Genomic DNA, 15,157 nt, shown 5'->3' on the forward strand with positions numbered 1-15,157 from the left:
AGTATTCGTTCACCCGGCGACAGCAGCGTGCGTGGGAGAAGTTGTGGGACGAAGCGCAGGCGGTTGCCCAGTCCAGCCGACCCAGTTCACCAGTTCGCAATTCCCCTGAACCGAATCCCGGCGGCAGTTCGCGAGGCGCGAGTCCCTTAAACTAATCGCCGACGAGTTACGCTGTAATTCCCGAACCCTGGTAGTTAAAAGCGGGACCACTAGACCCGAAACGTACTAGCACCCGCTGAAACTCGCAATGGGAATATGGGGTAGAAGAGCGCAGTAAAGCATTAGTAGTTGAGTGCTAACGACAGCTAGACTCTCGAGAAGCTCTTGGCTCTCATTTGCTATGGCTTCGTCACCTGGGGGTGGTCTGGACGACGGTCTACCACCGTACCTCCAGGTGCTGTCAGACTGGCGGGTAGTACTGTGCACGACTCACGGTTGCTGCTACACCCGGCAAAATCTCGGCCGGCATCTTTTAGAGAAGCACCGCCTGAAAAGCCATGCGAGAATATTGATCGAAGCGAATCGTCAATTACCAAATGTGGCCTTGGCCACGAACGATGTGGTGCAACGTCCTGACAGAATTGCTGAAATTCACGGGTTGCCGACCGTACCTGGCCATCTCTGATCAGCTTAGACAATAGTTGACTTTTGCGCAGGGCTTAATTCTGCCTCCGACCTACTTTTTGGTTCTATTTCCATTGATATCGGCTTAATAGGGGAGGTGTAGGCAGAAGATACAAGGTGGGTTGTTTTTGAATGGGGCAATTCTTAGTGGGGCAGTGGACAAAAACTATCTGGATATGGAAGTATTCCAACCCTCCTTTTGCTTTGGTTAAGTATACTATCAATGATTCCGTCTCTTGATGCGATTCTATCGGTATACTTTTATTACCGCATGACGTCTTACACAGGGATCACCTCCAGAAGTATCTTTTCTCATAAAATAGGTTACCTACCTCAGAGAATATACGAGCACGCCATGCCAAGCGTAGCACACCCACTTAGGACAAAGTGTACCTGGCACCTTTCTGGGCCCTGCGCAGTGGAACACCGTAGTGATGTGGAGTCTAGTAGCCTTTAGCTTACTCCAATCAATTTATTCAATTTATTCAATTTGTTCAATTTTGTTGAGATAGGTAGTTGTAATGTTCTTGTTGAGGTTACTATCAAAAGTGGGAACCTCGTCTATTTAAATGTCCATCGCTAGTCCTGCCATAAGCTTTGACCACCGCGATACTCAACAGTGCGAATAATATATTCGCAAAAATTTGCGAGAGGAGAATGACTGATTTGATTTACATGTACCAGCCTGGTAACGAAAGGCAATCTACCCCACTGTAACCACAAATCCGGGCAACGAATTCAAAGTCATGATCGTTTCTACATGTTGGAAGGTCTGACCATTTTTTTTCCAACGTGAGTTGAGAACTTGACCCATTCTATTTGCTCTGCCGTCAAGTCTGCGATGCTCTGACCAAGCAGGCCTCACCTAATGGAGACGCCTCTCAGATAGCAGATATCTCAGTGACGGGGTATGGCCTATATCAACTGCGGGAGGTGCTTTTGGCGTTATTTCATGCGCTTAGCACTTATATCAACATCATACGCTGGTACGTAAAAATAGTGAAATATAGGAGCAATAATCTGAGATACTGGTCAGTGCCCGTGGAAAGTTCAACGATAACACCAAGCGCCGGTGTATGGCCTGCATATCCTGTGCTATTCGTGACCTTGAGAAACACAAAATGCACCTCGAGGGCCTGGATGAATCCTTGTCTGTTTTACAACAGCTTTACCTCACATCGACTTGCCTTTCGACGTTACATAGGCGGCTCCGTGATTTTGGAGTTGATAGATACCAACAAAACGAGTGTGGATGCATTGGCCAGGGAAGTAATCGGATGTCATCTTGGCTGGATGATGTTGTCATTATCCGGGTTGGACAAGATGCAATGGAACATTTTGCTCTGTTTGGTGAACAATTATTGAAGGAAATTATCCGCCGGAGAGGTCTTGAAGAAGACAAGAATAACCTGGAAGATATTTCGAGGACATATGAGGATGTAGAAGAACGTTTTCGGGCCACTCTTCAACATCTTCAACCTGGTGAAAAGCTCATCTCATATGAGACGTTGACTAGGGGTTACCGACTTGATTTTATGGGACTGTCTAATGTGGGTTTAGGGCAACTTGGGTGGCCTTAAATGAGCATGTATTATGATCCCGATTAAAGGAATTTTGAGCTTCTGAGACGAACAAATGTGTTCCTTGCCATTTAGTCACATCATACTGTACCAGGAGGGTGCTATGGCCGTCATGTAGGAGAAAGCTGTTGTTGACACTTGGTATTGTGATTAGCAGGTTCATGAATACCCTGCAAGTAAGCAGACATATTTGTCTACGCATCCTAATGTAGTGCAAATAATGTGCTTCAGGAGCTATCGCACTGTCTTTTCATGGCCTTGGGCCCTTGTCCGACAGCGGCTGCAACAGATACTGCGATTTTTACAGTCTATGTAGTAGCCCTTGGTCCGCTGAACAACAATAAGAGTGATGGATAAATTGAACAAACAAAGTACATCTGAAAGCTACATTGTCACGGAAGTCAATCAGGTAGAGTTCGAGGGAAAGTCCATCAGTAAGCATGTCAAATTGATATATGAACTGACTCTTGAAGAAAGGAAGTAAATATATGCGAGGCTGCTTTGTACATTCTTCACGCTGAGGTCTTGATACTCTAACGCCCGGAATTCAGCAACACAGCCTCTGTCCGAGACGAACAACCTGATGACGCTTCCGTTTCCCAATCGGTAAATGGCCCTAGTTCGACTCCACGAACTGCCGTGCTCCGATAGGACCGTCGTCGAACTCAAACCTCCTGACCATGTCTATCGTTCCCCTGGCATTAAATCAATTGCTTTTGATTCGACTCCACAGCCAGTAATGCTTTGATACGACCGTCGTCGAAGTCGAACGACTTGGCCAGGTCTATCGTTTCCAGGGCAGTAAATTGCCCTAGTTTAGACGCCACGGCCTGTAGTGCTTTGATGCGACCGTCGTCGAAGTCGAATGACCTGGCCAGGTTTATCGCTTCCAGGGCAGTAAATTGCCCTAGTTTAGACGCCACGGCCTGTAGTGCTTTGATGCGACCGTTGTCGAAGTCGAATGACCTGACCATGTCTATCGCTTCCAGGGCAGTAAATTGCCCTAGTTTAGACGCCACAGCCTGTAGTGCTTTGATGCGACCGTCGTCGAAGTCGAATGACCTGACCAGGTCTATCGTTTCGAGGGCAGTAAATTGCTCTAGGCTCGACGCCACCGCCTGTAATGCTTTGATGCGATCGTTGTCGAAGTCAAGCAACCTGACTAAGTCTATCACTTCACCAGCAGTTTTTGACTTTATAATATTCCCTGGCTTGAAGTAATAAGGTTTTAGAAGTAGTCCTTCCTAAGTATAACCTTCAGGGAACCCAACTTGTTTGCTCATGTCGCACTGGTTCTCGGGGATCTCGATTTGACCCGAGGTGATCGCGGGCTGCCTGTCTTCTTCAAATCTCGCCTGACGTCTCTCTAGAGACTGAGATGGCTTGGTATAAACAGATTTCGAATCCTCGAGGTCTGCGCTGTGCTTGGCCCTTAGAGAAGTGGAGGTAGAGCCACCCCCAACACCCTCTTCTTGAGGCCCCCTACATGCTTCTGCATACGTAGGTAGGGGTGAGGGACCGTGAGAGGATGAACCCCCGCCGTAAATGCCACGGTTGAAACAACAAAAGAGTGATTGCAGCATTAGTGATTTCGCTTGAGGAGGACAGAAAATTCCTCTTGGGGCGCCGCACACTTATAACGTGGGAATTTGAAAAACCCTTTCATACTCTTAAGTACGTGGCAAAGAATAATTGGCCGCCGAGACCAGTCGAGACGGGGCAGGGGTACCCTTGCGGGATGAGGCTGCATCCTGTTGAATGCGAGGACAATACTCAGAAGCATTGAGCTATTTATTAGCCGCTCACCCTTCAAACGACAGGAGATAATTGGATGAGCCGCTGGGAAAGGCCCCCGGTCAAAAATTGCTGTGCCAATATCATTCAGGTAAAAGACTTCACCAGTTCACTTCCCATCGTTTATACGCAATTGGGGATTTAGTATTTTCCGTCTTTTACAAAAAGTCGTTGAGTTGGGCATCTGCTTTACTACCTCCACCGCTCCTTGTGGGCCAGTGAAATGTCGTTTTCTCTAACCGATCAGCTCAAGCACCGAAAAGCCAGGAATGTGATTAAGCTGGCGTGATATTATATTTCGTATACGTTGATTGGATTATTGACAGGGGGGTAGCCAGCGTGGTGAAGTAGATGGGGCGAGGTAAAGCAGAACAGGGGGTTCGCCAGCGTGGTGAAGTAGGTGGGGCGAGCTAAAGCAGAACAGGGGTAAGCAAGCGCGCTAGAAATGAGGGGCAAGGGAAAAAGCAGAGAATCGCAAAGGCTTTGCGCTACGCCAATTATTGGCTTGTTTTGTTTCGAGTTCTCGGCTACAATAGGGCAATGCGCCATAACCTATCATATGCCTCCATAATGTTTTCACTCCAAGTGGTGCATAGCTAAGCTCGCGGGCATACTTACTGCCTTCATTTTCATTTTGCTTTTACTTGTCCGGTCGGTTGATGCACCAAGTGATATAACATCAAAAGGGCCCTGGGCATGAACATAATTTTCATTTTCCCAGATCCATTTACCCGATTATGGGGCAATAATGAATTATTCATTGCTGCAGTCCAGGGCGAAGACTCCGTCCCAGCTGATTGCTGGTGCATGCATCAACCTTGATGATAATGTTGTTGTTCAGAGGTATGAATTGTTGTATTTATTCAGAGGGAAACATGAGGCTATATATACAACGAGAAGATCAAGTTGATTTCCAATCAACTTGATTCTTCGTATAGACACCTCGGGATTAATTCCGATGGTTCGGCTTGGTTCCTGATCTGCACCAGCCTCAGATCACAACAGATAAGACATTGATCACTACCGACCCAATAATATACTTCGCGCTATTGCACAAGAAGTGATGTGCCTCGGCGCACGGACGCCAATATTACAATACCTTTCAATTGAATGGTAGTTTACATTTTTTGAATGCGCTTGTGTTGAGACGGACGTGCCCTACTTAGTAGTTCATGAATGCCTCCTGACAGCCAATCATATTCACCCCTCTTGTAAACATCCTTCCTTGTAATAGCGCCTCTGACCTTTTTGAGGATTTCAAACCAATAGGCGCCCCAGAACCAGCTAGCGGCCAGTCAGGGCGAGGCATAGATCGCAAGTTTCCTCGCCCATTGTTGACGCGCAAATTTAATCACACTTGCCAAGAGACTTGCTTCGTGACACAAAAGATAGAGCGTTCGGTATTAAGACAGATACCCTGGGCTCAAGTTTTAGCAATCAACTCATGGAATAGGTCAACCTGATTCGGAAATACAGGGATAAGGGCTTTTGATCAACTCATAAAAATTGTGCGAAACAACCAGGTCGTCCGCAAGTACCCATTTGAATGAATGATCGGGATGATTAATTTTGGGATAACCGCTTCCAAGGTCAAATGGTAATTAATCATCATCATTATCTACAACTAACTGGGCAAAAGCACGCTGGGATTTGAATAGATTATTTCAACCCGCTGTCGATCCAAATACTTTCACAATTAGCACCTCAGCAAAGGCGTTCATAAAACAATACAAGAATCTATTTTCTTTGTACCGGAAGTTCTCCGATATATCATCCACGACAGGTAGGTAAGCCCTATTGCCTATTGAGATACATGAGTCCTTAAGATTTGGACAACATATGTTTCTATGGTGCCCAACAGTTGCTAACCCAAGAGACTGCAATATCCTGCTCAATTGTAGTGTGGGACAAAGAAGACGCTTCAGCTGACTCAGACAAATGTTCTGGGGAAGCTAAGTTCTATCTTGAAGCGTTTTTCTGCTAGAAATATATAAATTAATGTCATAGAAATGTACAAAACCGGATCTGTGTAAGCTATTGTTGAAGATGACTAGCATGCCTAGTCACTGCCTGCGTATCGTAATCCTGGCTTCTAACGCAATATCCATCGAACTGGCGCTTAGTTAAACAGTTTGCGTTGGCTTACGTTGATAATTGGTATCTAGTGTGACCCTCCATCGGTCCTACTTTGCTGAAATTGCTTCGCGATCAGCCTCAGTAGACTTTACCTGAATCATAACCACAGCCTCCCCTCCACTGATTGGTTTGACTCCAGTATGGGACGATAGATGTAGGAAATAAGGTACAATAGGCCCAATGATTTCCTACCGTATACTCAGTCAAACCTCGTTCCTCCAATTAAACATTGTTGGAGCATTGTTCTGTGTTATGCGGGCGCGCTGCATGTAAGACGCAACTTTGTTCCGACATATGTAGTGGGAGGAATTAGACCAAATGAACCAAATCAGCCAATTGGCCAAATCGAATAGTCGCCTCGAAAACAAAATTATTATTGCGGGGCCGTCAGGATTCATCCCTATCTATCCAACACAAAGAATGCGTTTGTGTCCACGATGACCAGGTTCCATTGTCTATTCCACGGTACGAGCCAGTGGGTCAGGCGGATCAATGATGAGCAAAATATCGTAATGTATCAATTGGTCACGACTGGTTCCATATAATCAAACAGTACACTACGGGCGAGGCAATTATTCAATGGCCGGGACGGACATGGCTATGCAAGTCGCAACTTGCTAGGACTGTACAAAATGTTGGCCCTCTCCGAGTCATTCAGTGGCGCCATGTATTTGGAAGCAAACAAACACCTGTTCGTTCACTGTCAGTTTGGAGATAATTTATGGAGAGGAGCTCAAAGTTGTCGGGAACTTAGGGTTATATAGTTGTTGGCTTATAATATTTTGCCCTTGCATTCCACGCTGTCGATCCATTTCTCGCTCTACATAGCAATTTGTGTCTAGCATGCCTATCGCCCCTTGGGGATTTCTTGTCATCCGATCGGCGCAATCCAGTCGTTCGGGAAATTTGCTTTGATACGCACTTACGAGGCGCATCAGAAACCGTCTCTGGTCTGTGTCCGATTGACGTGGAAGGCCCCGAAGCTCCATGTCCTTTTTTTGTCTCGCGTAATAGTCTTTCGATATATTTAATGACAGCTGGGACTTCAGACCGGTTATAATCTTAGAGCAGGTGACCCGAGAAGCCTTTGGGAGCATCGATACAATCACGATCTTTTCGTATAACCTTCCAGGGGTGGGTGGGCACTGGAGTAAAACTCTTTTTTTATCCCGTGCCGCCTCTCGATACTAACGAATGTGTTGATTTCCTTTGCGGATGGTTTTTGCACTGCAAACCAGTCGTGCGTGAGTTTTTCCACTTCTTTTTTTTGCAATGCGCAACACCTTATTTACAATATCAACCTAAACATTGAATCAGATACGAGTAGCACTTTGCGTATACGTACAGCAGTCCATGCACTTGGGAATCTGACGTATGCCAGTCACAGCGTGTTCCCGTTTTTTCATCTACATGCATACAGCAAATCTCTCGGTCGACCAGCCGCCTCTTGTTGGTCCTCTTGATAACCCATGGACAATCAACGGCTGTAGTCTTGAAGTATCCCCATATCCACTCTGTAACCGGCGCTGGCCGTTTGCACCATCGATAGGATACTTGGCTTGTGATTGAAGTACCGATATCTGTTGAGCTCTCTTGGGATACTAGCACTTGCGACACAGACTCGGAAGGTAGGAGCTCGCAATCTGGTATGTTGGCGAGGATCACAGCGTCTTTTTGACAGGTTGGGAGAGTACGTGTGAGATTTCTCGGTGGTTCGCTTGATTCGCTTGATTGGTCGGTTTGATCCTCGGGCAAAGACTCTCCATCGCTCTCGTCATTCAGAACTCGGTAGTTGAGGCGTTTCTACCGGGTACGCATTTTGTGTCGGATACACCGGGCCACTGGTGCAGTGTGAATGAATACAATTTGCTGATCACAGCTCACTGTTGATATGGACCCAGTGGTTCAGTAGAACCAGGGTTGAAGAGTCATATGTGGAGTTGGTTAGTTTCCGAAAGAGCTTCACTGTCAACCAAGAAGAGGAAGCGGCACGCGTCCCAGTATCTAAGCTTACATTCTCTTTATAGTAAAGTCTTCTATATCTGGGACCAGGAGCTATTCTCTTATTATCCAATTGCCGGTGACGATATATCGCCGACGATAATATCATTTGCCCATATCGTATCGACAGTTTAAGAAACTGTCGATGTCGATTGCCGATACGATATCGGCAGACTTCGAAGTTGACGGTGCTGATTGACGATATGGGAAAATAGTACCGATATCGTATCGTTAACAGCTCTAACGCGCTGTAAAATTAGACGACGTTAATGTTATCTGAGCAATAATTCTATAAATGTGATAGATTATTATTGTCTGATATTAATCAATCCGGCCATAGGCCAGGGATTCGCGCTGATAGTACATTTCTCCTCCTTTGCTGGGCGGAAGGTGTCTCGGACTTAACCTACCTCCCAGTCATTTCCATGCTCGGTGTTCGACTGGTGTAGTAATATCCTCAGCGTTTCCTCGTCGATATAATTCTCGTTGTCCCCTTCGCCCTGCACCACCGCGGGTGAAATACGCTGGTAGTCAGTGCTCCTGTCGGCAGATTGTGCGCTCATCCAACTCGTTCGATAACCGGAAAGCCGAACGAAAGCTATCTGTACAGATTTGTGGAATATCAGCTACTACACTACAAACCTCACTGTGCCAGTATGCAGTAAACTCACCTTGGCCGCGAAAACAAAAACAGCCGCTGCAAAAATCATCCAAGACGTACGCTGCTGGTGCTCTCTCCAAGGGGCAAAGCAACTCCTCTGATATCCCAGCTGCATCTCACACGCATTGTCCCCGTGGTTCCGGTCCTTGAAAGGCCATGCCCTGTCGTGAAGGCTTCTAAGACCACAGCATCGGAATTCAACTGAAAAACTCCTGCCATTTTTGATCTAGATTACAAGAGAGAGTTCTGTCGGGAAAGAGGTACGCAAGTGCTGCTGTAGCCACGATAGTCGATATGACTGTTTGAGCCTGATTGAATATATCAGATATTGTGTTCCATCGACAATTTCGAGCTGTCTCATTGTTCAAACGTGTAGAAAATATTCGTGGAGCTATCAGTATGAGTACTGTGATCGGGGGAACTAGGGTCGCTATGGCTGGAACCCATGTCGGTAAAGGAAGACGCAATGCGGAGGTGCGAGCCCAAGACATCCTGTTCCGTGAGAAGGCTCTTAGTCACTATTCTCGTTGATCACGCGCTGGCTAGAGATATGATGAAAATGCAGTAACTCACGCTCCAAGGACCAAGGAGAGAGTCCCTCCCTATTGGTGAGGTTTGTCAACAGAGGTCATTGCCAGGCTGGAACTTCAATATCTTACCACAATAAACATAATGTAGAGGAGTGTAGTTGTATCTGCTAAGAAGAAGAAGAAGACTAACTGGCGGCCTATGAGAAATAAGATAAATGCGTGAGGTGCTAGGTGGTGGACGACATAGGCGGGGTCTGCAGTTGGAACAAATCGAAACATTTCACTCTCGTCCCATTCCTTAGCAGTTTTGAACATATAGCGAAGCACTGCCCGGCATCCCATCTGCGTTCCAGCACGTCGCTGGTAGTTCTTGGAATGTGGCGGCCACTCGCTCCGGTTGTTAGAACACCACTCAAGATTTTCTGCGCTTGGGACCTTATTGGCTTTAAGACACTCAACGGCAATTCGGAAAATATTCCCAAAGCCTCTTCGTAATGACTTGTTGCTTTTCAGGTTCTGTCGCACATCGGAATTGAGGTGCGCGATGATGTAGTCGTTGTCTTTTACCCAAAAGCTGCCATCATCAATTCCTTCCTGCATAAGGTCATACGTAAGCTCGCCCTGAAAGGTTAAAGAGGTCCTCATTCGGGCGGAAATAAAACCTCCCACGCAGTCGCCACATGTACACCCGTATCGAAGGCATGCTTTATTAAGCCCCACAGTATCCCGTCCAAACAACAGTGAAAGACAGGACAATGCAGCTTCAGAGTTTCCTTCAAAGCGATCCGATATGTTGAGAACCCTGAAAGGACCATATACCTTTCGTGTTCTCATTCTCTCTAACTTCTCCTGTAATACTTCGAGCGGGGTGTACCCGGCAATGTCACGAGCAACCTTCCAAGTGTCGGCGTGAGGGACATTCTCAAGTAGCCATTGCGTACTTAGGGGCTTGATTTCGCAAGCTGTTAGATGTAGAAGCGTGGCTTCAGAGTTCGTCACTCGATCCCAGCCAATCTTATCATCAGCATGAGTGATGAAGAAAGCCCTAAGCTCATCATCCGTTAGAGTGAGACTTGCATGATGTAGTGGCAATATGTCACGAAGCCTTTCCATTTTCAGTTCCTTTACATTAGTCCAACGGTCTGCTTCATAAATCATTTCAATCTCTTCGTTCTCGAGATCTTCCGCATTACTCCTTCGTGGGTCAAAATCACACGCCTCCGCCAATGCGCGAGACTGATGCTGGAGATTGAATGATAATGCAAAACAGCGAGATGCTCCAATTCGACGAAACCCGCACGATCGCCAAAAGTCGATAGCACCAGATTGATTTCGATATTTTGTTGTTAAGCGTTCTTCAGCGGATTTGCCCTTGAGCTGCGGCTCGATATCAGCTGTTAGATATCCAGGACTGACTAGAGCGTGAAGAGTCCATGCTCGCTCGAAAGCCTCGTCGGAACCATAGATAAGATCCGCGTCTTCACCATCTGGTCTTTCATGTTGGAGGAACTTTTCCGCCTTTTCCAATAGTAAAGACACCACTTTCCGTCCGAGTCCTTTCCGACGTAGTTCGAGTGCTGTAACATGAAGCTTCTCAAGTAGGAAAAAAGGGCCATGATCGATCTCGTTTCCCCATATACCAGCTCCTCTTTGCACTGGGTGGTCCTTGTACTTGGCCTGGACTGTTCCATATCGATCAAAGATATGAAAGGCCACATCGCACGTTTCCTCGCTGGGCTCTTCCATCCTTTCCCAGAACTCAGGGCGAACACCTTCTCGATGAATATACCGGGCTAGAGCGTTGGCGACAGTGACGCCATCGCAGGTGCATTCGGCGACAAAGTTTTTCATCCACTTAGATTCGCTGAATCCTTCATCTGTCAAAAATAGCCGGATTTTAATTGGTCGTGCCGGGTCATCGGAGGTGGTATATTCGTGCTCCTCAATTTCCTGTTCGTCATTCAAATCTTCGCTCTCATTTTCGGTCCACCATCCTTCCTCATCCTCATCCGAACGATTGTACTCAGAGTAATCTTCTGTCGACTCGTCATCATCTTCGAAGTCCATTCCTGGACGTCAAATAATTGTCAGTAGAGCTCACATTTCCTATCTATTAGTGGAAGGAAGGGAAGAACGAACTGCTTCGCTTGAGGGGTACTCGCTTCCCCGCCATTTTCTCCCCGTCATTTTCCATTTTTATCAGCCAGACTAGCTTTCTAGCTTATTTGATCGAGACGAGTATAATTTAAGAGAAGAGGGATAGGTGAGTGGAGAGACCAGAGTGGAGTCAGTCATTCGTGAGGGATTTACTATTTCTTGTACTTATAGGAGGCAGGCTGTAGGAATGACTAATGTATTTCCTAGGTTTGGCTTCTCATGCCAATACAAAGTACCATCACATGGGCGGGGAAGCAGAATGGGGGCCGTTCTAGCTATGGCAAGCAGATGCAGAATATCTAGACATTACGAGTCATTTCGACTATGGTCGCATCACTGAGGCTGTGGCAAATTTGGAGATTCTGCGACGAGGTCCTCTAGGAAAATCACACACTGCTGAGGTACAAGACCACTGACGGACACTGCGGTGACCCACATTTCCAGGGCTGCTGAATGGCCAATGACACAAGCCCTCAGCGAGGACTTCTCGCTGAGGAGTCTTCATAACGGGACAGCATGGGGTGACTGGCTCGATTTGTCCGTTTCGTCGTACTTCTGCTTTTTAATAGCCACAAGATGACTTGAGTCAGGCTAATCATAAAACGCTGGTTGGAGATGCTAAATTTAGTTGATTTTATGCTGCTTTCCCCCCACCTTCGGCTGTTGATTAGCCCCACAGAGTAACAGTTTCTATCTGCTGCAACGATTGTGCTTGGTGGTTCCTCGGTGCCTACTGTGCCTTGGCCGCTAGACTAAATAACCGCGGAACAGAACAGACTCAATGTGGGATGCCGGATGCGTAATCTAGAGATCAGAAGCATTGGCCAAGTTTGGAGCACCGAACAATCGGAATGTCGCGAGTGAGCAACCCCCCTTAAAGAGAGCGAGTACTTATAGCATGACGGGCCTCCTCTCACTCCTGTAAGTTCTAAGCCAGTGAAATGCTTTAACGGAAATTTAATTATCTTCTCGAATCCAGAATGTTCCAATCGCAACCCTTGTTGGTTGAGGTGGGACAGGAGCGTACCCGATTATGGGTGCATTCGGCAATTCTAGAACGCTTTCCAACTCTGTTAATGTTGGAGTTAGACGCTTTCCCAAACTTGCAAGACGAACGATGTCTCCTTCTAGAACACATTGACCCAGACATCTTTGGTTGGTGCTGCGAGTATGCCTACACAGGGAACTACACATTCATTCTTTCACCAGGCCGGGAATCGACACAAAAACAATCAATTCGTCTGGCCAAGAAGGCACAATGTTTGGTCAGCAAACAAACGCCCAAGCTACTATATATGCTTTGCAAGTTCCTGGAAAGACACAAATTATTCCTAGCTTTGGTTGCTCCTTGTATGTATCTGGATTTTTATTCCTATATTTTTGATACTCCACCTCTGGGAATGATTTGTTAATTCCGGGGAGCCCTCGTGATCCCGGGATTCGTACTGTACTCAGGGGGCCAGGACCAGATTTAAAACGTGTGGGTCACCCCACTGATCCACTGGCACCGTTAGCCCAGGAGACACATTCTAGCTCCCAGGGCTGTCCAGTTCACCTCCAGGAGCTGTAGGTCCTCTGGGAACTATGAGCCTGACTCCTGGGAGCGACTGTCAGGGATATACATGAAGCATACAGGATGTTTGGAGAAATGATCTGCGGGACCCACATGGTGCATATGGGTTCCCCTGAACGCGAGGAAGCCTGTTCCTTTTGCTTCCTCGCGCTACGTCTTGTATCTAGAGTCGACTTTAGCTTTCTTTAATATTGACTATTCATCTACGTATACGTGAGATCCTCACAACGGACGGCTGTGGCCCCAGGATCCAAGGTAGAGCCCAGGAGCAGTCTGTCTCGCTTCCGCGATCAGTTACAACAGTTCCTGGAGGACATTTAGCTCCCAGAGGCCATGAGCAGTATGTGAGCTGAGACTGCAAAGCAAGAAATCTTTGCCGATTCCTATATCAAATACCCCTCATCGTCATCTTCCTCTCATCAACCGCAATATGTGAAGACTGTGGTCTGTCGTAGGGAACAGCATAATTCTCTGGAGCATATCGATGTCCTTACGAATAGATCGATCATCGGATGACGTCTATCGTAGGAAAGACCACGGTTTCAGCACCACCTGAATGTTCTCACGAATAGATTGATCGTCGGATCACGTCTATCGTAGGAACGACCACGGTTTCAGCACTACCTGAATGTTCTCGCGAATAGATTGACCGTCGGATCACATCTATCGTGGGAAAGACCACGAATTTTGGACGTTTTCATCTGGGCCCTTTGAGAAATAGGTTGTAAGTCTATTGGAGGAAATTGTGGTCTGTCGTGGGATGCGAAGCATGATCAACATGAGGGCTCATTTAAGCATACTATATTTTTGTTCGGCTACGCCCCTAATTCTCTTGATTTCCATACGTACAGGGTCTCCTGGTCAGCGTCTACACCAGGAGATTCGAGTAATTCCAAAGTGGGGCAAAGAGTAACCGTAAGTGGGCCAATCAAGTGTCGACAACCAAAAACCCACTTGAATACTATGGTGATTGCCTCGCCATCCACTCAGTCAACTCCTCCTCTTGCCATTCCTCACAGCAGTATTCTATATCAAATTCGTATTAGACCTGCAGATTCACATTTGAATTTGCGCTTACCGGAACTAAATATGTCACAATCTGCCCCTGCTTCCACAGAATTGCATAATTCCACTTCTTCAGTGTATTCTCTGATGGTGTTATTCCCGTCCCTAATCCTCCCTTGAGAGATCAAATGCTTGGTAGCCTGACCATTATCACCTGTGCAGATTGCAGAATACGTGAAGCACCAATCGAAGCAACTCTTGATAAAACACCACTTGCTGATATCTCTGTTACAGGACGGGCTGGAAATGCCCACCTAGTCAGCGGTCATGATAGAACATATACAATAATCACAATGGCAAACTTACCAGCGCTGACCCTCAACATAGGCTTCAATATCGTCCACGGCTTCGTGCGTTCTCTCCCGTCTGTCCTGTTGCTCTTCTATCATCTGGTCCTTAAGATCCAATCTTCTTGCCACCGGAATTCCGACATATCCAATGTCCTGAGGTTGGCCATGCCAGCGTGAACTTCTGCTTCTCATTTAAAACAATGTCCCCGTCCCGACCTGATAGCTGGCTTTACATACCTGTCCCCAATGGTGTTATCCTCACACAATGCGGAGCTATTTCTCTTAGGTTTCCCGAGCTTGGCTTCCATGGTCGTCACTTTTGTCTCTATCGCGCTGAGTCTCTTGTCCATTTCCTTGTTACTAGACACAACGTCATCGATGCATTTGAGTATTTGAATGCTGGTTTCAGTTGCCATATCGTAATTAGAGGGGCTGACTTTCCCCGCCAGGCTAATTCTCCCGATTTCCTTCTCGAGTCCGCTGGATTCATCCATCCTGTTCAATTATGGGAGCAGTCCTATCCCACAACTTGACACTAGGGCAAGCGTCTCAATTTATCAAAAAATTCTCCAGCTTGTAAAAAAGTGCTGCAAGGGATAGTGAGCGACTCACCGTCATTTCCAGCTTTGAGGGTTGATTGTTGCAAATGGTACAACATCATTGTATCAGAGGTCTAGAAATAGCGGTGAATAATTTACAGCTCCTCGCAATAAAAAGGAGTGAAATGGCCCATCTTGGACGGCATT

The 15,157-nt window shown here is 46.7% G+C and overlaps 3 protein-coding genes across 3 annotated transcripts; all 3 read right to left on the reverse strand.

Moving 5' to 3' along the window:
* Nucleotides 1-2,905: 2,905 nt before the first annotated feature.
* On the reverse strand, nucleotides 2,906-3,787 carry N7471_010465 (DUF4476 domain-containing protein; the record flags this gene model as incomplete). Its single annotated transcript, XM_057283184.1, has 2 exons — nucleotides 2,906-3,411; nucleotides 3,460-3,787. 2 exons carry the CDS (start codon nucleotides 3,785-3,787, stop codon nucleotides 2,906-2,908), a joined length of 834 nt encoding a protein of 277 aa, XP_057132163.1.
* Nucleotides 3,788-9,443: 5,656 nt separating this feature from the next.
* N7471_010466 (uncharacterized protein) lies at nucleotides 9,444-11,520 on the reverse strand (the record flags this gene model as incomplete). Its single annotated transcript, XM_057283185.1, has 2 exons — nucleotides 9,444-11,395; nucleotides 11,466-11,520. The coding sequence occupies 2 exons, from the start codon at nucleotides 11,518-11,520 to the stop codon at nucleotides 9,444-9,446; spliced, it is 2,007 nt and encodes a 668-aa protein (XP_057132164.1).
* A 2,903-nt stretch (nucleotides 11,521-14,423) lies between these two features.
* N7471_010467 (uncharacterized protein) lies at nucleotides 14,424-14,905 on the reverse strand (the record flags this gene model as incomplete). The annotated part of the gene is made up of 2 exons (XM_057283186.1): nucleotides 14,424-14,592; nucleotides 14,649-14,905. The coding sequence occupies 2 exons, from the start codon at nucleotides 14,903-14,905 to the stop codon at nucleotides 14,424-14,426; spliced, it is 426 nt and encodes a 141-aa protein (XP_057132165.1).
* Between the last annotated feature and the right edge of the window lie 252 nt (nucleotides 14,906-15,157).

This window comes from Penicillium samsonianum (genome assembly GCF_028829775.1).
Source record: "Penicillium samsonianum strain IBT 33392 chromosome Unknown utg000006l_segment0_segment0, whole genome shotgun sequence".
NCBI lineage: Eukaryota > Fungi > Ascomycota > Eurotiomycetes > Eurotiales > Aspergillaceae > Penicillium > Penicillium samsonianum.